This window comes from Mustela nigripes, chromosome 8 (assembly GCF_022355385.1).
Source record: "Mustela nigripes isolate SB6536 chromosome 8, MUSNIG.SB6536, whole genome shotgun sequence".
In the NCBI taxonomy this organism is placed as follows: Eukaryota; Metazoa; Chordata; class Mammalia; order Carnivora; family Mustelidae; genus Mustela; species Mustela nigripes.
In genome coordinates this window covers 28,550,172-28,572,679 of record NC_081564.1, presented here as the reverse complement: position 1 = coordinate 28,572,679, position 22,508 = coordinate 28,550,172, and the positions used below count along the sequence as shown (strand labels likewise).

At 49.7% G+C, this 22,508-nt stretch overlaps 1 protein-coding gene across 3 annotated transcripts in view; it reads right to left on the bottom strand.

The window, feature by feature from the left end:
- KLHL22 (kelch like family member 22) overlaps nt 1–22,508 on the bottom strand; it is a 35,700-nt gene that overhangs the window by 7,650 nt on the left and 5,542 nt on the right. For all 3 annotated transcript variants that reach the window (XM_059409043.1, XM_059409041.1, XM_059409042.1), the window contains exons 2-5: nt 22,058–22,323; nt 11,817–11,982; nt 8,478–9,196; nt 2,361–2,553 (exon numbers count right to left, since the gene is read on the bottom strand). In XM_059409043.1, the coding sequence (XP_059265026.1) occupies nt 2,361–2,553; nt 8,478–9,196; nt 11,817–11,982; nt 22,058–22,284 (1,305 nt within the window). In that variant the 5' untranslated portion in view covers nt 22,285–22,323. The remainder of the gene's footprint in view (nt 1–2,360; nt 2,554–8,477; nt 9,197–11,816; nt 11,983–22,057; nt 22,324–22,508) is intronic.

The following is a 22,508-nucleotide window of genomic DNA, read 5'->3' as shown; positions in this document are numbered from 1 at the left end:
CTATGCCTTGAACCTGCCCAGCTCTCTCCTTCCCCACAGCCCCCACCTGGACCGCCCAGTGGCTCAGGAGCTGCTCTTCTCCATCCTTGTCTCTTCACAATGCCTCCTCATGCCATCCATCCCTCTTTCTCAGATTGGGAATGCCCCCTCCTGACCTGGGAACTCCTTCCCTCTCCCAGCAGCTGCTTTCATTAGACCTTCGTCTAATCAACATCTCTTCAGATGGCCCCCCCCAAAGTCTTTTCAGATTAGTCCTGCCAGAGCCCCCTCTCAGGACAACGCTGAGCTTAAGCCTCTTGATTTCCTTCACCACACTTAGCACAATTAGCAATTACTTTATTGATTTGTTTAGTGGTTAAGAGTGGTCTCTCTGGGGCACCTGGGTGGCTCAGTCATTAAGCATCTGCTTTGGCCCAGGTCGTGATCCCGGAGTCCTGGGACCAAGCCCTGTGTCTGGCTCCCTGCTCAGCGGGGAATCTGCTTCTCCCTCTCCCTCTGCTGCTCCCCCTGTTTGTGTTCTCTCTCTTGCCGTGTCTTTTTCTGTCAGATAAATAAATAAAATCTTTAAAAAAAAAAAGAGTGGTCTCTCTATTAGACTGTGAACACCATGGTCTGGAGGGGTACTTTTCTCATCTTTTAACACCACTGGATCCCCAGGGATTGGTATATGGTAGGTGCTTAATAAATAGTAGCTGAACAAATGAATGGTAAGAAAGAAGTAACATTGACAGGGGAGAACCCGGTTGAACGCCGAGGCTGCCCCTCTGTGGCCACATGGGAGAACTGCAGTTTCCAGACAAAGAGCCCCTGGAGCCCAACAGCCTCCATTCCTACTCATTCCTTTAGGGAAGAGAATTCAGGGGTCCATCAGGTCTCAAGGACCCCCTGATCTTTCCCATGCAAAATCTCTTCCTTCCTCCAGAACGAGGGGAGGGAGTACCCCACTAGAGGCACTTCCTTCCCCAGGAAAGCGGAGGAGCAAGGAGCAGGCCAGCTTTCCCTGCCTTGGAGGAAACCCCCAGCCTCGGAGCCCTTGCGGGCCATGGAGAAGAGCTGGACCCATCAGGGAGACCTCAGCCCCCTGAGGTAAAAGACTACAGCCTTGGGGGGATTGGAGAGGGGACAGAGATAAGAGGAGGTATGGAAAGAGGTTCAGAAAGGTAGGAGATCAGGGCTCCTGGGTGGCTCAGTGGGTTAAAGCCTCTGCCTTCGGCTCAGGTCATGATCCCGGGATACTGGGATTGAGCCCCGCATTGGGCTCTCTGCTCAGCGGAGACCTCCCCCCACCCCCCTCCCCCCGCCTGCCTCTCTGCCTACCTGTGATCGCTGTCTGTCAAATAAATAAACTCTTTAAAAGAAAAAAAAAAAGGCAGGAGATATTGTGGCAGAGCCTGGACAACAGCCCCACATGTGTATCCTCATGCCATCCTCTGCTTCTAGAGTGCCCAGGGATACCCCTGGATACACATGATCTTTAACAACAAGCAAAGAAATGTGAAATACAACTTCTAAAGTGGTGTTTTGGCCTTTTCAAAGGCCCCACCCTTCAGGAAGCCCTTGAAGTCAGAGACTCCCATGCCCTCCTCTATCACAGTGTCCCTCCTGTCTAACATCTTTGAACACACTTCAGACCAGCTCAACTATGCTGAGGGACAGATAAGGGGAAGGGACAGACAAGGGACAGACAAGATTTTCGTCGACATTTGAACTGCAGGATTAAAGTAGCTTCCTCGGGGGGTCGGGGGGCGCCTGGGTGGCTCAGTCAGTTGAACCTCCAGCTCTTGGTGTCAGCTCAGTCCTGATCTCGCAGTCATAGGATCCAGCCCCATGTCGGGCTCCACGATCAGGGAGTCTGCTTCAGACTCTCTCTCAAATAAAATCTTTATTTTTTTAAAGATTTTATTTATTTATTTGACAGAGATCACAAGTAGACAGAGAGGCAGACAGAGAGGGTGAGAGGAGGAAGCAGGCTCCCCTCTGAGCAGAGAACCTGATGCAGGGCTTGATCCCAGGACCCTGAGATCATGACCTGAGCCAAAGGCAGAGGCTTATTTACCCACTGAGCCACACAAGAGCCCTCAAATAAAATTTTTAAGAAAAGAAAAAATAAAGCAGCCTCCTGGGATCAAGGTGGCGAGACCAAGATGGGGATGAAATACCGGGAACGGGATCTGGTGTGTACTTGGGGAGGTTCTCCCCAGGAGGCTGGCTGAACTCCAGGAGTCCCCTGCCCCAATCACAATGCAGAGTCTTTGGGGGTACCCACTCGTTCTGGTTCCCCAGCTTGGCCATCCACTTTCTCTGCACACCCTAGAAGGAAAGAGGGCAGGAAAAGGCCCCTCTGGGAGGGGTTTCCTTACCTCCCTCTTGAGCGGAGCCACGTAAGCCCAGGAGTTGGTGGCGGGATCGTAACGCTCCACAGCACTCAGATCATTATGGTAGTCGCGGCCCGCCACCGCATAGATGGACCTGCCCACCACACACACACACAGGTCGGCATGTTCCTGCTGCAGCGACTGGATCTGGAACCAGCGGTTGTGCCTTGGGTCATACCTTTTGAGGGAACACGAGGGCAGTGCATCACTGATAGGCCAGAAAGTTTGCCCAGCAGGCCCACACCTTCTGTTCCACCATGTACCCTGAACCCGCCACCCCCCAACTGCCCCAACACACCGGCACATGCCCATCTACAACCACACCAGCAGGCCACTACATGCCTGAACATGGGTGTGTCTCTAGCACAGAGCCTGGAAGGCATGGCCAGGAGCCCATCTTCTTCCTTCATCATCTTTTGCAAAAATTCATATCCCCAAGCAGCAGCTTCATCACGAGCTCCTTTGTGCAACTACCCCTTCCCACAGCTCTGAGAGTCCTCTGCCCTTCATGGGCCTTTGAAGGCCTTCATTTGCATACTCAGCACAGGCAATCGCAGCCTTCCTGGGAGACCCACATCACCCCTCACTTCATCCTCTGGCATGCTGGACCCACACAGCAAAGGCCTCCTAGCCCTCTCCAGCTGGCTGTTCACCAGTCCGAACGGAAGCCCGTGCTCCCTCTGCTCACCCGATCCCACACTCACCAGCAAGCCCCCACTCATACCAAAATCCTTACCCAGCCTAGCAGCTGAGGCCCTTCACAGGCCAATCTACACACCTGCCTTGCCGGCACTCAGCCCTGCCCCACTCCATGCCACAGGCCTGGCACTTTGCAGGACATGCAGGCAGGTATGCTATTTGGGTGAATACAGAGGATTATAGAGCCTTAAGTGACCAGGACCCTATGGGCCCGAGCCCCAGAGTCCACTTTCCCCACCAAACAGAGTCTGGCCCTTTTCCCCTGGTCGTCCACTCTGGTACCAGTTCTGAGTGCCTGCTTCTGCAGTCTCCTTCCTCAAGAGCTCGTGCATAATTATAGCTGCTTTCAGATAAGTGGTTTTGCTTCTCCACAGAAAGACCAACTCCAAGGGGATGAGCTGAACTTCAAGGGGCTCATTAGAGAAGGAACAGTTTTCTTTGGTTGGTGCCATATACAGTTGGTGGACAGACAGATTTCAACCTTTGCCTCAAAGCGCGAGTGAGATATGCTCTGCGGCTCCTCCTGCCTGCCTGCGCATTTCAGCCAGCTCCTCCCTGCCAGCCAGGAATGGCAGGAAACAGGACGCCTCAGCAGCTGGGGCGAACAGGAGAGAAAGCACATGCACACGGGTCACAGAGACCCAGGTTTGGGAGCTGGTCTGCCCCGGTCCAGCTGGGTGCGTGCAGGCATCAGTTCTCCCCACTCCAGCATTCACCCAGTTTCTGCGCCTGGTGAGGGGAGGGTGCCGCCTGCCTATGAAAGCTATCACAAGGACTCAGAAAGGACAATGCATATGAAAAGAGTCCTTGTCACACCGAAAGGGAGTTCGTAAAGGACTGGTTCAAGTCTGTATTCCTAGTCCTCATTGTAGCTAGGGGCAGATCGCGCACTGTCTGCTCGATGACTTAAACAAAAATTACCAACAGTGCAATCATTCAGTCATCGCTGGCCACCCAATGTGGATCAGGCATGGTGCTCAGTGCAGGGACCCGAAGGGAAACTCCAGACAAGCACGCTTCTTTCAACTGTAGAGGTACAGAGAGGGTGATCTACCTAGAAGTCATGATCTACTGGATCCCTGGATAGCAGGGGCTGGGAGGGCAGAGCTCTCTCATGGAGAGACCAGGAAGGGCCCGGGGCAAGCCAGTCCAAGGTCTAGCTGGAGACGGGCAGCAAGGCCATTCCAGGGGCTCAGCACTCACGGAGGCCCTGCCAAGTGACTGGGATGGGCGCTTCCCACTGCCTTTCCTGTACACGACACTCATTCATGTACATGTCTCCCCCACCCCTATTTCTGGTCAACTGCAAGTCAGCATCTTCCACCAGAGTGAGATAAGACCCACAGATGCTTCCGCTTGCTTCCTTCTGGTCTCCTGCCCTCACAGCTTCCTTGGATGCATTCATATGGATCTGTGGTTTCAGACACACACACACACAAAACATACTACACATACACACACTATACATCAATAATTCAGACGCAACCGCAGTTGTGCTCACTTCTTATCTCTCCACTGTGTCCTATATTCCACATTTCCCATTTTATTGGATTTTCTACTTCATTGGAATAAATCCTCAAGTAATATTTTTTCTAATAAAAAGGAGCTATATAAAGATATAAACAGTTTTAGTCACTTTAAGGCAGATTTTGGATCACCCTACTGCAAACTCAGAAGTGCAAGCTAGAGTCAAAAAGAAATGCTCTGAGGTCTTTGTTAAATTGGGCAGACCATTTTTCTTCTGTGTTTCCACAACTTAAGCATCCCCATGCCTATATCCATTATAATCAAGGAAATTTTAAAAATATATTTTGAAATATGAATAGCCACAGAAATGCCTAAGGGAGAAAACAAGTTTCTATTCTAAGAAGGGTCCAACAGACCATGGGTGAGGTGGACAGTCAGCACAGGTCCCCCCATCTGAAAGCAGGGTGTTCCTTGGAAACCTTTCAAAAGCTGAAATGGCATAAAACAAAGCAAATACAATTAATTCATGTGGGGAAAAAATGAGAGTGTTTCCAGACCCAAAAAATAACCGTTCTTAGGGCCTTTCTGATACCTTAGGTCACTGCTTGCTAATGGAGGCACAAAAGAAACAGAGACAAAGCACAGATGCTCACAGAGTTCAAAGTGCTGGCCACTTGATGCTGAGATGCTGACTGTAGTTTCCAGGGAAGGCGTCTGGAGGTCCCACTCTCACTCAAGGGTGCACGTTGCCTCTGTACAGGCTTGCTGCAAAACCAATGCCGAACACTATCTTCGCTTTTAATCTTTTTGTAAAAGCAAAAATCCTCCTTGGAATTCTACTGGTTAGTGAAAACAGGCACTAATGTAGGTCTTTCACAAGAGCAAAGTGGAGTAACATAGACTTTGAAAAGTAGGGGGGAGTACAATACAATTTGCTCCAAGACAGCTGACTTCTTACATGCAGGTTCTGGATACCAATGCTCTGACATAACCTGAGAAGTCTCTAGCACCCCAAGTGCAAACCCTAATTGCAAATTTTGTCTTCTTGTATTCTGAGAGTCTGTAGATCTAAGGCTCATAAACTAAGGAATGGGAGAAAGGAGAGAACCAAACTCTTCGACCATTCCAATTAAGATCCATCTGGCAGTTTTAGAAGTCTACGAGGAGACTGATGGAACTCCCACCCTGTAGAGGTGACAGACCCCAGGGTCCTGCCCACCACCCAGGGGTGCAGACATGGCACCCCAATCCCTTCAGAATGCCTCCCCTGCCAGGCAGGTCTCACCCACCCCACCTGCCACAATGACCCAAACTTGTCACTGGAGTTTGAGGCAGTGGTTATCAAACATTGCTGCCGATACTAGCATTTTCCAGAGTTTGGCTTGGGAAATTTACACCGGTCTTGAGTGAAACTGATAGCAAGTCAGTAAAAGGGCAGACCAAGGGCAGGCAGCAGCCCCCACTGTGGGAAAGCCCCACAGCCTCCCTGTGGGCACACAACCACCCCACTGTATGATAAGGACTGGTGACCACAACACCCTGGAGAGGTCTGTTTTGCAGGTCTGTGGGCTGCCCTCAGCAGGGAGGTCTGGCCTTGGCCTTCCCAACGCGGAAACAGGCCCCTAAAAAAGCAGCTTTGAGGCTTTTCAAGGGAAGGCTGACCTGGTGCTGCCACACCCACTGTGGAGGGTATTTGGTTAGGGAGAAAATGAACATATTGTTTCCTCCTTTCTGAACTCAGTCTGTCCTGTGTTTAACTGCAGTTGAGCTGCCAAGCTTTGGGCTCTTCAGTTTAAAAGAGGTGATTGCTTCCTGGAGCCCAGAAAGCAGAAGGGGCTGGAGCTCTCCCCTCAAAGTCACCTCATGCTCACTTCCAAGAGACAAGGACAGGACAGACCCCACCCCCACCCCCAAAGAAGGAAACATGAATGTGAACTTGGTCAGTACCTAACTCATAGCCATGGAAGCAGCTAGCACTCTCTCTTTCTTACCAGCTTTCTTTCAGCTTGCAAAAGATGGAGACTTCCCACACATATCAAATCCCACACAATCAAACCAAAGTACAGTGGAGGGGCCCTGGATATCTAATGGTAGCTGAGGCTGTGGGGATCTACCCTGATTCCTCTGTTCTGCCCCCAAAAGTGGATAGCTCAATAGAGTAACAGAGCCGGAAGCATCCTACAGCTCAATAGACTGACAGAGCCAGAAGCATCCTACAGACCAGGACAGTCCACAAAATCCCCTCTTTCGGGTTCCTGCACTCAATTCCAATGTGTGTGTTGGGGCAGGGAGCATGACATTTTCTCTACACCGTTAAGCAATCCTCTGGATGCCAACTAAGCGTCCTACAATTCAACTCAATCCCAACGCTATCTACCCGGAGGTAGCATCAGATCCCACAGTACGATGGCTCACTCCATAGGCTGGTACCACCCTTCCCCAGCGTCCCCATTTCAGACACTAGTCATAAGCCCAGCCTGTTATCTACGCTTCTGACCTACCGGCTACCAATGGGAGGTTCCAGTGACCCCCTCCAGCCCACAATGCCAATCACAAGCACCAGGTTGTACCTCTGGCCAACTGGCCATAAATCAGAGATTCTCAAAACCCCCTTCCTTGGGTTTCATTAATCTGCCAGAGCAGTTCATAGAACTCAGAGAAACATTACACTTACTAGATTACATTTATTATAAAACGATATAAATCAGAACGGCCAGACAGAAAGAGATACAAAGAGCAAGGTCTGGGGAAAGAGTAGGGAACTTCCACGCCCCCTCCAGGACGGTGTGTCACTCTCCCAGCACCTCCAGACTGGGTGGTCACCAACCCTGAAGCTCTCCCAACCCTCTCTTTTTGTTTTTTTATGAAGACTTTGCTACATAGGCACACTTGATTAAATCACTGCCCATTGGCAACTGATTCAACAACAGGCCATTCTCCTCTCCCCAATGTCAGAGGGCGTGACTAAAATTCCAACTTTCTAAGGGGCAGGATTGGTTCTCCTGGGGACCAGCAACCCCTCACACTCAGGGGCTTCCAGAGTCACAAAAAAAGTTCAAAGTTCTGGCCGCTCGATGCTAAAATGCGGAGTGTAGTTCCTAGGGAAGGCACTTGGAAGTGCCATTCTCACAATAACTCTCTTAACAGCAAAAGACAGAATCAGTGCTCTCCTCTTAGGATATTCCAAGGGTTTTGGATGCTATGAACCATGAACTGTGTATAAAGACCTAACATAGAAAAAACATACATAGTACATCACACCTTCTGCTCTTGGAAAACTGCCTGCTTGGAAGACCTTGGGGGACCCCGAGCCCACCAACACCACTGCCAGGGCAGGCAGGGGTAATGAAATCTCACATGAGGCTCACTGATGCCTGTTGGCTTTTTCAGTTCCCTGGGCTGAGGACTCTATACTACAAAAGAGGGAGGGAGGACAGGAAGCCACTCTCCACCAGGGGCTGTGGTTAAGAGAGCGGAGCACAGCTGACGGGCAAAGGGAACCTGGGACGAGATATGTCAAAGCTGGAGAGGGCAAGACAGAAGGAGCAGCTGCCCTGCCCAGTGCTCCTGGCAACTCAGTCCCCTCCTTCTGAAGCCGAGCCCTGTCCAGCGGGTCCAAATGCATAGTCATTCACAACCTAGCCTCTCCCCCGCAAGACAGCTGGGTGTGTGACCCACAATGAGTGGCTTTGAGAAGACAAGAGTGAAAACATGCACGCCTGGTGCCTTCTTCCTTGCCTCATCGCGGCCGAACTCTCCAAATTAACCTGGACTTTATAAGGTGGCGCATCCTAGCAAGCCACAGACTAATTTATAAGGCTAGTGCCTCAGCCCTCGCAGAACCCCCCCACAGCAGCCTCTGAGCCCACAGAGCCTGTAATTCACATATGACAGCATCACCCACAGACCATACCTCAGCCGAGCACCCTCGCCTACCTCCAGCACCGGGACTCGGCGCGGAAGCCCTGGACATTGTTGTCCCCTCCGATCAGGTACACAAAGTTGTTGAGCACCGCGATGCCCTGGTTGGACATGCGGGGGGCCAGGGAGGCGGTGAAGTGCTTCCACTCTCCCAGCAGGGGGTTCAGGTACTTGGCCTGGTCGCTGAGGACAGTGGATGGCGTGGAGTGAATGCCCCCGAAACCCACGACGCACTGGAAGTCCGAGCGCAGCTCTGTCTGAGGGCCCTGCAGGCTGGGCTGCAGGCTCTCGTTGCGGTGGTACATGAGCGCACTGGCCACCGTGTCCCTCAGCGGGCTGGGGTCCAGCTTGTCGTGCAGCCGCTGGAGGACCTCAGCTTCCATCAGGGGAAAGCGCACTGTCTCCAGGAGCTTGGGGGGCTCGTGCAGTGAGATCTGGTCGGCCTGCACCTGCTCCAGGGTGTAATGGTAGAGCAGGGCGCCCTCATACACCTCAGTCTCGCAGGAGACCTCCAGGCGGTTGCTACTGAGGAGGGAGTAGACCTTCTCCAGGGGAAGCTGGCGGTACTTGTCAGTCCGAGAGAAGGCCACAAAGTTTTTGAGGATGTAGGTGTCCAGCTGCTCAGTCAGACGGCTCAAGTCAAACAGCTCCGCCAGCCGGTAGACATCAAGGATGTTCTCTTCGTCTACCCAGGACATGAGGAAATCACAGCAGAAATGGATGATCTCTGGGATCTGTGAAGAGAATAAGCCCCGTTCGAGCCTGGGCTGGGAACAGTGTCTGGGTGAGGGAGACAGAGGGTAACAGCCAATGGCTACAGCTGGCCCCCCCACCGCTGCCCCCAACCTTTCCTGAAGTGGAGGCGTGGCGCTGCTGTTCTCCCCCAGCTCTAGAGGCGACTGGGGCTCACTGCAGACTGACTGGGTCTAAATCCAGGCTTGGAAGAGATCTGTGGCACGTTCTTAACTGCTCTGAGCCTCGGTTTCCTCCTCTATAAGTGGAGAGGAATAAATTGAAAATGAGACTGTACCCAGGAACTATCTGGTACAGAGCGGACCCTTTCAAATCAAAAGTAGTGAATCTCCAGAGAATCAAGAGGCAGCTCAGTGGCCACCACATCAGCCACCCCTGCTCTGGAAGGCATCTGGGAACCCAGGCTGTCTACAAGTCATTCAGCTCTCTTCTCCCCCACCCCCCACCAACAACTGTGGGCTTAGCCCAAGCTGCAGCCCCAGGGAGCCACCCCCTACCCCAGTAGCAGGGCCCTGAACCCCCCAGGAGCTAGGAACTGCCAGCAGGGCATTTCAGATGCTCACCCAGCACCCTTCCTGGGAACCCCACTAAGTTCTTGAAAGGCTAGAAGCCATCCTGCCTGGGGAGAGACCTGCATGACTCTGGCTAGCACAGGGGCCCCAGGTGGCCGAAACCTGTCCTTTTCCAGTCATGCAGAACTGGTGGGTTGAAAGGAGGGCAAGACGGAACAGTGCTGAGGTGGCAGCTGAGAAGTGAGCCACAGGCTTAGAGGCCAGCCTGTGCTGAGACAATCAGAGCATGGCCGGGTGAAGGAGATAGAGAGGAGGGCTCTGGGGAAAGCTGCCCAGGCACTGCTAAGTTGTTTAGGAAAAGAGGATTTTGAAATTGCTCTAAAAATGGGAATACTTCACTCATCATCAACAAATTAACCAGTACACATAAAGTAATTCTGCTGGTATGTGAAGCTTAACAATAAACGTGTAAAAATCTTATCTTTATATTTTTTCTCATTTCAAAAACACTCCGTGCTTTCCAGGTCATTAGCCAAGAGCTGAATGGAAACCTGTGAAGTGCCAGGCATGTGTCTGCCCCAGATGGAATGTCCCCGTAGGGCTCTGTTAGGTCCTCGAAGTCTTCACTTGACTACCCATTTTCTCTCTTGCCTGGCACTTCTGCTTTGCCTCTTCTTCCTAAAAAACTACTTCTGATCTGTCACGGGCCAGGACACTGACCAGGTTCTAGGGAGGAAGTGTGAGCAAAGAGCCCTCAGTGGGCATGAGAAGCAACTTCTGAAGAACCCAGGGGCCATGTCACCCTCTCTTTCCCATCCTCACTGTCACAACAGGGGGTGTCCTCTGCTAGGGAAGCTTACAGAGGAATCACTCCAGGTCTACCCAGTGCAGGAGCCCCATGAGAGGCCTGGAAGGAGCCCTTTCTGGGGGTTATCCTGTGGTGACAGTCTTGCTGGGATTCAGATCCAGGTCTCTGGGGACACCAGGAACAGTGTGATCCTGAGCTAGGGCCAGGGACAGTACAAGGGGAGCACGTGGTCACTGGCTACATGAACAAACATGACCATGGTGGGCCTATGGACTTGGAACTGTTATACCAAGTAGGACTTGCTTTAAACACACTGCATAGAAGCCCACTATGTTAAAAATAAAACCCCCAAAAGCTGAGCTGCTCGAGGTAAAGCAGAGGCTCTACATCCCGTGCTGCCCCCACAATGGCCTCGGAAGTGCTAACGTGCTCAGGAACACTGGCTCAAGTCCATCTACTCATTGCATATGGCAAGCCAGGGTCAAACCAGCCCAGCAAGCAGAGGCCAAGTGCCCCCCACCCCCGATCTGAGAGAGACGGCGCAGGGAACTGCTGGGGCCCTGCCGCAGTGTAAGGGCTCCAGACACCCCTGAACAGCTTGGCTTTCCCAACTTGAGTTTTTGCTGATGGCCCCAAACATGTTCTGACCTGAAAAAAGGTCAGGATAATGAATTCAGCATAGCATTTCACTTTCACTTTCAACAAATGTAAGATGAGACATCTGACAACGGCTCCTGAAAGCAAAGGCACGTGCAGGCCCAGCCCTTGCGTGACTGCACCAACGCCACCGAGGTCATACAGCCTTCCAAAACGTAAGTCACGCTGTCAAAGCCTCAGAAAACTTTCTGAGTTCTGTAGGAAAACAAGTATTCAAAATTCAATGACAAAAATGAAAAGTAGTTTCAAAGAGACTGGCAAGCCAAGTGGGGTGGATGAGCAGAAAAGGCCTGGGCAACTGTGGGGGCAGCTCGGCTTCATCTGACACCAGGACACACGGGACATCACACACCTGCCTCAGGGTTGGCCTACATGTTTACAGGCAGAAGGAAAGGAACCAGCAGAAGGGCAGAGGGAAAAGGAGCCTGGGCCTGGAGGTGTTTGGAGCAGCTATGGTTTGGTGCCTAGGGCTGGCTGAGCTGTGTACCACCCTCGAGGCTCTTCCCTACCTGCAGTCTCCTTTGCTGCCTGATACCCTCACCTGCTGATCCCCCTCACGCCACTGTCCGGCAGACACCTGGGGATACACCTGGGTCTGCTTTGCTGGAGCGAGGGCAGCCTCACCTGCAGCTGGCAGGCGGCGACCAGCGTCTCCTGGACATTGCTCAGGCTGAGCTCCAGCTCAGAGGTATAAATGAAATGCAGGATTTGGCACATGGCATTGTAGGACACGCCGTGGATCAGCACCTCTTCCTGCTCCATCTCCTTCAATCCCCCAGCAAACATCCCTCTGCAAAGTAAAAACATGAAAAAGTGCTGTCATATCAATCTGTATCAATCATAGCAGCATCTGGGTGGCTCAGTCTGTGTCCATCTCTTGATCTCAGCTCAGGTCTCATCTCAGGGTCATGAGTTCAAGCCCCATAATGAGCAAATCAGTATCAATTAGGTTACCAGCCCAGCCTGCAGAGAGCAAGGGGGAGCAGGAGGCAGACTGACCCAGCAGTGATGTGCAACAGAACAGTGGTTTGCTCTGAGCACTGAGTCTTACCACGGAAGGTGCCCACCAGCTCCTGATCAAGTTTGGACAGCCATACTAGAAATCACTGTCCGCATTTCACGTGCTGCAGGGTGTGGCACCTGAGACTCCTGGAGCCAGGGACAGCATCTGGCTTGCTTTCTGCTGCATCCACAATACACTTCCTGGATTACACGCTGCAGCCCAGAACACGTCATGAATGAATGGATGAATGAATAAATGGGAAACAAGTCATAAAAGTCAATCCATTCAAAATATACTGAGCACCTAACTAAATGCCAGTACCATTTAGAGTCAAAGGATTAACTGTCAAGTAAAGTGGTTAAGACTCCCACTTACAAGGAATTTGATGCTAGGGAGGACAGCAAGTAAAAAACAAGGGATTTCTGAGTGCGGAAATGCTAGGAAGAAGCACAAGAGGGTGTATGATCTAGGAGCACCTGGCTGGGAGAGGGGGAACAGGGAGAGAGTGAGGAGGAGCAGGGATAGGCTGAGACAGGGCTGGATGGCACCTCACCAGCCAGTGGATGGCATTCCAGGCGGAGAAGACAGGAGCTCAAGTCCTGGGGCAGGGATGAGCTCAGTACACAGGCAGCCAGGCCAGCGCAAGGAGGAAGTGAGCAGGTGAGTCAGGGCCAGATCCTGCTTCCCCCAAGTCAAGACTGAGTCAGGATTGAAATCCAAGCATAATGAAGCTCTGTCGGCGAATTTTACCTAGGACGGTGGTGTGAGCAGACTTTTCAGGCAAAAGGGTTCCTGCAGGCCTGGGGAGGGCCCGGTGGCAGGGAGAACATGTTGAAGGACTGAATCTAGAAGAGCACTGGAGGAACCAGGTCCCTTTGGCTGGGTTAGCTGGGCTGACAGGGACTTGGGAGGAAAGGGGTCAGAGTGAGGTCGGAGTCACCATCAGTGAGATGCCTCTGAGGCATCCTGGGGAGCCAGTTAATAAGCTGTTCAGGGCAAAAGAGCCGGGTGATCAGGGGAGGCAGCAGGGCTGAACATGACAGCCACACAGAGAGGGAAGAGTAGTTATTTTTACATTTTGTTTCTTTTTCAACTAGGTAACGTATATAGCAGTACAAGACTTAAAATACAGAGCAGGGTGAAAGTTTTCCTCTTGCCCTCCTCCTCTGCTCTGCTCTAGGCCATCAGTTGCCCTTCCCAGGGCAGCACCGCACCCAAAGGCAGTCCATGTACTCTATACTCTACGTTACATTATAATTTAACAATGCATCTTGGAAATGGCTCCTTAATGGTATACACAGCACCGCTCTTCTTTATGTAAAGGGCTACCATGGTTGATTTAACCTACAGCGCAATATACCCAGGTTACTTTTTTTTTTCCTTAGAGAGAGAGAGGGAGAAGCCTAAGCAGGCTCCATACTCAGCACAGAGCCTGACGTGCGCCTCAATCTCATGACCCCGAGATTCAGCTGAGATCTAAATGAGCCGGCCAGGCACCCTTTAAAGTGCCATTTCTATATTCTCTCTCCCTCTTTTTTTAAAGATTTTGTTTATTGGGACGCCTGGGTGGCTCAGTTGGTTAAGCAGCTGCCTTCGGCTCAGGTCATGATCCCAGTGTCCTGGGATCGAGTCCCATATTGGGCTCCTTGCTCAGCAGGGAGCCTGCTTCTCCCTCTGCTTCTGCTGCCACTCTGCCTGCCTGTGCTCTCTCTCTCTCTCTCTCTCTCTCGCTGACAAATAAATAAAGACATATAATCTCTAAAAAAACAAAAAATCTTTTTAAAAAAAAGACTTTGTTTATTTATTTGATAGACAGAGATCACAAGTAGGCATAGAGTAGAGGCAGGCAGAGAGAAAGGGGGAAGCAGACTCCCCACGGAGCAGAGAGCCCAACGTGGGGCTAGATCCCAGGACCCTGAGATCAGGACCTGAGCCGAAGGCAGAGCCTTAAACCACTGAGCCACCCAGGCACCCATCTATATTCTTTTTTCAACAGTCCAGGTTCTTTGTCCAATTTCTATTAGTCTCTATCTTGTCAATTTGACGAAATCTGCCCATTTTCGAATGAGTAGAACTTTTTTTTCTACCTCAGATCTTTTGATTTTATGATGCATTTTGCCATGCACCAAGTCTGACCTCAATGAGATCAAAGTCTTACATGTGAGGTGCACTGGTGGGGAAGTCGGTGCCATGTCTGCCCTGGCCCCCAAGACTGGCCCCCTGGGACTGTATCCAAAAAAGGTTCGTGATTTAAAAAAAAAAAAAAAAAAAAAGTTAGTGATGACATCACCAAGGCAACCAGTAATGGGAAGGGTTTAAGGATTACAGTGAAACTGATCCTTTAGAGCAGACAGGCCGCAGACTACCTGGTTAAGCACCCAAGTCTTGATCTCAAGAGTTGTCAGTTTGAGCCCAGGTTGGGGTTGGAACCTACTTAAAATTTAAAACAAACATAGAACAGACAGGCCTAGATTGAAATGGTACCTTTTGCCTCTGCCCTGATTATCAAAACCCTCAAGGAACCTCCCAAGAGAAAGAAAGAAAGAAGCAGAAGCACATAAAGCACAGTGGAACTGTCACTTTTGATGAGGTTTTATCAACACGTTAGCCAGAGAACTCACTCTCTGGAACCATTAAAGTGATCCTGCTGTGGCTTGCAATGCTGATGGCTGCTACCCTCATGACATCATAGGTGACGTCAACAGTGCTGTATGTAGTGGAATGCCCAGCTACTTAAGAACTACAAAGGAAAATATTTCAATAAAGGATCATTTGGCAACAACAACAAACTGTTCCACCTGAAGTTTATTTTGGTACAACACGACAGCCAAGGGGCAACACTGTTTCTTGAGAGGGCCACCCCATCATCTCCTTCCCCAAGTTGGGATGCCCTCTTTGCCACACACCAAGTTTCTGGCAGGCCTTTGTCTGTGTTCAAAGTCACCACTTCCCCAGTAATGTTCCCACATCTCTGCGGCCACCAGAAGCAGTCTGGATTACTGCAGCTCCATAACATGAGTGACCGTAGGGTAGGGCGAGTCTCCTTTTATTGGCTTCTCAGTAACTTCCTGGCCATTGCTTGCTTTTGAAAATCTGGACTTTAGAATCAGTTTGTGCAATCCTCCCATCCCCCCCATAAAGTCTCTTGGTATTTTTAAGAGGAATGCATTACACATACAGACTGATGCAGAGAGAGCTAGCATCTCTGTGATGGACACGATGGGTTCTTCTATCTCACAAGCCAGCCTCTGTGTCTCTGTGGAGATCTTGGAGGTCACCTGCTCACAGAGCTGGCCCTGGCATGTCACATTTATTCCTACACATTTTATTCCACATGCACCCCCTCAGGGTGCTCTCCTGTGCTCTGTGGTACACTGACTCTCTGGAGTGTCCTTGCAATATGTGGACCTTGTCTGGATCCTGAATGAAGAGGGTAAGAAGGAAGGAGACAAAATATATTTTGGGGACAATTAAGGAAATGTGAATATGGACTCAGTATCAGATAAAATTATGGAATGACTATAAATGTTCTGAGATTTACAATATTCTTACAGATAAAGTAGAGAAAGCTCTTATTCTTGGAAGTGCAATGAAGTATTTCCAGATAAACTGTTATATCCCCAACTTAACCTGAAGCAAATATGCAAAATGCTAACTGATGAATCTAGGTGAAGGGCACAAGCTATTCACTGTCACTGTACGGATCTTTCAGCTCTTCTATAGGGCTGCCTTTTTTTTATTTTTTTTTAAGATTTTATTTATTTATTTGACAGAGAGAGAGAGATAGAAAGAGCAAGAGCAAAAGGGCAGGGAAAGGAAGAAGCATGCTCACCACTGGCCCTCTCAAGAAACAGAGTTGCCCCTTGGCTCACCACTCCCCGCTGAGCAGAGAGCCTGATGCAGGACTCAATCCTAGGACCCTGAGATCATGACCTGAACCAAAGGCAGACGCTCAACCAACTGAGCCACCCAGGCGTCCCTGACAGCTTTCAAAATAAGAGTTAGGGAGGGAAAAAAATGTTGAAAGAATAATAAAATATATATCCACCCCTTTTGTTTTTGCTGTTTTAACCAAAAATGGATGCCTGGTGCCTGAGTGGCGCAATTAAGCAACAAACTCCCCCTTTTTTTTTTAAACGATTTTATTCATTTATTTGACAGAGCACAGCAGGGAGAGCAGCAGGCAGAGGGAGAGAAGCAGGTTAGCAGAGCAGAGAGCCCAATGTGGAGATCAAACCCAGGAATCTGGGATCATGACCTGAGCCAAAGGCAGACGCTTAATGACTGAGCCACCCAGGAACCCCAAGCACCCCAAGAGCTGAAACTCTTTGTTTCAGCTCAGGTTGTGATCTCAGGGTCCTGAGATCTAGCCCCATGTAAGGCTCTGGGCTCAGCATGGAGTCTGCTTGAGATTCTCCCTCCCTCTCCCCCCCCATCCCCATGCACCTGCACACTCTCTCTAAAATACATAAATCTTTAAAAAAAAGGGGGGGGGGGGTGGCACCTGGGTGGCTCAGTGGGTTAAGCCTCTGCCTTCTGCTCAGGTCATGGTCTCAAGGTCCTGGGATGGAGCCCCACATCGGGTTCTCTGCTCAGCAGGGAGCCTGCTTCCCCCTCTATCTCTGCCTGCCTCTCTGCCTACTTGTGATCTCTCTCTCTCTGTCAAATAAATAAAATCTTTTAAAATTAATAAAAAATTAAATTAAATTAAATTTTTAAAAAAAGAAGAAGTAGTCCATACCTCATAACCATTAGGATGGCGACTACCAAAAAAACCCTGAAAATGATACGTGTTGCTGAGACTACAGAGATAATGGAACCCTTGTGCACTGCTGGTGGGAATGTAAAATGGTGACAGCTACTGTGGTAAACAGCACGGAGACCCCTTCCGCACCAGCATGAATACACTTCACTACTCAGCTGTACACTAAAAAACAGATATAAGATGCTAAATCTTATCATGTGTTTAAGATCACAGCAGGGCACCAACAAAGTAGGTGGAGGGCATGAAAAGCACAAAACACTCTGCAAGGAGGGCTGCCTCTGCTGCTAGGAAACCGCAACTCAACTCCAGTGAGTACCCTAATGGGGGCCAAGTATGTTTCAGAATTCAAAAGGTTTCAACTGGAGAGACACAGCACCCATGCCACATAGGATGTCACACCCCTGCAGGGTCTGGGTCTGTATCTCCCATCCAAACTCATTAGTATTTCCAAAGCAAAATGTAAAAGACATATACTAAGTAGATTAAAAATAAAATGAGTCTCATATCAGTTTAGGGCAGGCTTTGTTGTTTAACAGATTGGTACCAAAATTTAAAAAACAAAAACAAAAACTGGTGAAAATATGGCAATGTGGCTGAACCCAGAGTTCCCCATCCCCCCACAAAAGTAAGGACTGGACAGCTACCAACTAACAAAAACAGCTCTAGGGGACCCCCTGAATACACTTACAAAGTTTTAGCAACATAGTGGAACAAAAAAACAAAACAAAACAACTTTCAAATTTCAGAGCTTTGGGGGTTTCAGAATTCTGGACTAGTGTTTACAAAGAGAAACAGTATAGGGATGAAGAGTAACTTTGAAAGAGTTACCATGGTGAGGGAGTAAGTGGGGAGGTGACATGGGAGGGCAAGGGGAAAGAGGTGCTTTCAACTTTTCTTCACCAATTCAAAAAGTATACTTCAAAAAGTATTTTAGGGACGCCTGGGTGGCTCAGTTGGTTAAGCAGCTGCCTTCGGCTCAGGTCATGATCCCAGCGTCCTGGGATCGAGTCCCACATCGGGCTCCTTGCTCGGCAGGGAGCCTGCTTCTCCCTCTGCCTGCCATTCTGTCTGCCTGTGCTTGCTCTCTCCCCCTCTCTATCTCTGATAAATAAATAAAATCTTAAAAAAAAAAAAAAGTATTTTAGGGACGCCTGGGTGGCTCAGTCAGTTAAGGGTCTGCCTTCAGCTCAGGTCATGATCCCAGGGTCCTGTCATCGAGCCCCTCATCAGGCTCCTTGCCCCTCCCCCTGCTTGTGCTATCTGTCATATAAATAAAATCTTTAAAAAAAATTTTTTTTGGAGACCCTTTCTCTTTCTCTGCTCTGAAAGCTTAAATGACATTAGAGTCTGTTCATAAAAGGATATGACTCCAGGACATGTCTAGGCTTCATGTTTTTGTGGAGAATATAACTCTTTTTCAGGGGTGAAGTTCTATCAATATATATTTTCTACAAAATATCAATTTTATCCAAATTTTCAAAATCAAAGTATCAATTATAGTTGACTACCTTATAATTCACAGTACGGAAACGAAGGAGAGGTCTATGACCCAGAGAGACCACATATAGGACAGAACACTTATGCCCCCTGACACACAGAGGCAGGGAGCACAGGAACCAGCACAGCAGAAGTAGATAGGGCAAAGCACGAGAGGGTCATGAGAGCCAGAAGATTAGCACAGTGGATAGTTATTACTACATGTGAAAAAAGCAAGACCCAGGGCGCTGGATGGCTCAGTGGGTTAAAGCCTCTGCCTTTGGCTCAGGTCATGATCCCAAGGTCCTGGGATGGAGCCCCACATCGGGTTCTCTGCTCAGCGGAGAGCCTACATCCCCCCCTCTCTCTGCCTACTTGTAATCTGTCAAATAAATAAATAAAATCTTTTTTAAAAAACAAAAAAACCAAAAAACCTAAGATGCACAGTTTAGTCAATCCCTAAGCCTAGCACAGAGTACACACCAAAGGAGGATTCCTGCAGGGGGTACCTCCCAAGACAAGGGCGATCCAGGGCTATGCAGCTCTCCATCCCCAACAGGTCAGCAGCCTCCTGCAGGGAGGAGCCAACCCTGAGAGCCAGAGGCTGGGAGAGGGTGCAGGACAACTACAGAAAGCTTCCCGGAGGAAGAAGTACCTCAGCTGGGCCCAGAAGACAACACTGTGGCACAGGAAAGGCAGAGAGCATTGCAGAGTAACAGCAAAAGTAGAAGCAAGAAAGCCTGGCCATGTCTGCCCTTGGTCACCACAGGTCGTGCTCTCTATACCTCCTTCTGGAGAACAGGAGGTACTTTTACCATGAAAAAATATTTCACTTGAGAGGCAACTGGGTGGCTCAGTTGGTTAGGCGGCTGCCTTTGGCTCAGGTCATGATTCTAGAGTCCAGGGATCGAGTCCTGCATGAGGCTCTCTGCTGAGCAGAGAGCCTGCTTCTCTCTCTCCCTCTGCCTGTCACTCTGCTTACTTGTGCTCTCTGTCAAATAAATAAATAAAATCTTGTTAAAAAAAAAAAAAAAACTTCACGGGGCACCTGGGGGTTTCAGCTGGTTAAAGCCTCTGCCTTTGGCTCGGGTCATGATCCCAGGGTTCTGGGATTGAACCCCACATCAGGCTCTCTGCTCAGCAGGGAGCCTGCTTCCCCCTCTCTGCCTACTTGTGATCTCTGTCAAATAAATAAATAAAATCTTTAAAAAAAAATACTTGATAGTTCCTAAAATCAAAAAATGAGAACCTGGGGGTCTGACTGGCTCAGTAGAGTGTGCGACTCCTGATCTCAGGGTTATGAATTCAAGCCTCAGTAGAGTGTGCGACTCCTGATCTCAGGGTTATGAATTCAAGCCTCACAGAGATTATTTTTAAAACAAACAAACAAAAAACAGAGGCACCTGGGTGGCTTTAGGTTAATCACCTGACTCTTGCTTTTGGCTCAGGTCATGATCTTGCAGTTGTGGGATCGAGCCCCACATCAGGCTCTACATTGAGCACAGAGTCTGCTTCAGATTCTCTCTCTCTCCTTCCCCCTTTGCCCCTCCCCTCCCAGTCTCACTCCCCACTCCCTCTAGCTCTCAAATAAAATCTTTAAAACAAAAACATACAAGCAAGGGACGCCTGGGTGGCTCAGTTGGTTGGATGACTGCCTTCGGCCCAGGTCATGATCCCAGAGTCCGGGGATCGAGTCCCACATTGGGCTCCCAGCTCCATGGGGAGTCTGCTTCTCCCTCTGACCTTCTCCTCGCTCATGCTCTCTCTCACTGTCTCTCTCTCAAACAAATAAATAAAAATCTTTAAAAAAAAATAAAAATAAAAAAAATAAAAACATACAAGCAAAACAAAACAAAAAACTCCTAAGGACTATAACCAATACTTGAAGTTGAAACAATGAAACAATAGGCTGGAATGGGAATCAGGTGGCCTCGGCTGGGGCTCATTCCTGAGCCTCCTTTCACCAGGGTACAATGAGGGCAGTGGCACTAATTCTTCTCAATGTGCCAATGGCTGGGATGGGGTCATGAAGAAGGCCACAGAAACTCCAAGGGACCAAGAATCCATGGCTGGGCGGGGGCAAGGAGTTGGGGAGGAGGAAGGTCAGAGGCTTAGGCCCTCAATATGAAAAGGTGTGGGACACCTGGGTGGCTCAGTCGGTTGAACATCTGACTTCTGCTAGGGTCATGATCTCAGGGTCCTGGGATTGGGCCAAGCAGGGTTCTGCACTCAGCGGGGAGTCTGCTTCTCCTTCTGCCCTCACCCCCCAGCTCATGCGTGAGCATGCTCACTCTCTCTCAAATAAATTCATAGATATAATCTTAACAACAACAACAACAAAGATGAGAAGGTGTGGGTGAGAAGGTAGATGGCCAGGGAAGGGGCACAAAAGGCACAACTTCATATACCATATGGTTGTGTGGACAATGTATACACACAACTTGACCACTTGTCCTAGGCCTCAGCACCCACAGGACCAGAAGCCTGATGACCAGGGTTCATGTGGGCTTTTAGTTAGCATTGTAAGAACACCACTGGGGGGTGGGGGGAATGAAAGACTAAGGCATAAAGTGCCAGTATCTTTAAAAAGGTGTGTATGTGTCTTTGTGTGTAAAGAGAAAGCAAATATGGTAAAATGTTAACAACTGGTATTCAGGTGTTCGTAATATTATTCCTCCAACTTTCCACAGATCTGAAATTTCTCAAAATGAAATGTTGGGGAAACCAGAGTAAATAGAAACAAAATCTATTTTATACCAAGATACAGAAAATTCATTTTATAAAATGCAACAGGACAAGTCAAGTCAAGCATGTTGTCTCTTAAAAAAACAGGAAAAAAGGGGGCGCCTGGGTGGCGCAGTGGGTTAAAGCCTCTGCCTTAGGCTCGGGTCATGGTCTCAGGGTCCCGGGATCGAGCCCCACATCAGGCTCTCCGCTCAGCAGGGAGCCTGCTCCCTCTTTCTCTCTGCCTGCCTCTCTGCCTATTTGTGATCTCTGTCTGTCAAATAAATAAATAAATCTTTAAAAAAAAAATAGGAAAAAAGAGGGGAGCCTAGCTGGCTGGAAAGAGCATACCACTGTTGATCTCAGGGTTGTGATTTCCAGCCCCACCCATGCTGGCTAGAGACTACTTAAAAGTAAACAAACTTAAAAAAAAAAGGAAAAGAGAGAACAGGTCCCAGGAGAGCTGAAAGAAAACCAGATTCGAGGGCACCTCGGTGGCTCAGTCAGTTAAGCATCTGCCTTGGGTTCAGGTCATAATCCCAGCGTCCTAGGATCCAGCCCAGATCCAGGCTCCCTGCTCAGTGGGGAGTCTACTCCTGCCTCTCCCTTTGTCTCTCTCTTGGCTTGTGCTCTGCTCTCTCGTTCACTCTCTCTCTCTCAAATAAATAAAATCTTTAAAAAAAGTAAAAAGAAAAACAGATTCAAAGACCCCTCTGTCCCACTCAGTGTTGGTGAGTCACTACGACAAGCAGTGGGAGGAGCTCGGGCAGAGCAAGGGACTTGGCAGCTTCTGACTGGTTCTTCCCACCTGGTCACTGCGGGTGCCAACACAAACTCCTAGTGAAGCCAGGATTGCCTGTGTTACTTTACTTGTGAGAACATGTGCATGTAACTCACCTGAAGTAATCACAGGATGCAGCCAGGAGGATTCGATGGGCCTCAATGTGTCTCCCTTCCACCACCAGGACAACATCAAAGAGGATGCCACTGTCCCGGAGAGCCAGCAGCCCCCGGAGCAAGGCCTGGGAGTGCTGTGCACTCCGGTAGGTGTTGTTGACACAATGCGGGTGTGAGGGCTGCACAGGCAACTTGCACAGCTGAGTGAACTCCTGCTCTTCTGCCATCCTGACCACCACACCAGACCTCACCGCTGCGGCTGTCAGCTGGCAAGACAGAGGGGACAGGGAATAAGCCAGGGAAGCAACACCACACAGTGCACAGGCTGGCCTAGTGGCACCTGCTGCTGATGGCACTTCTGTTCCCTCCACCAGCTCACCAGTGCTTCCCCTGTGGTCTTAAACCCACGAACTCCCTCTCCCCACCCACTTCTCCAAACTTGGAGCCTCCT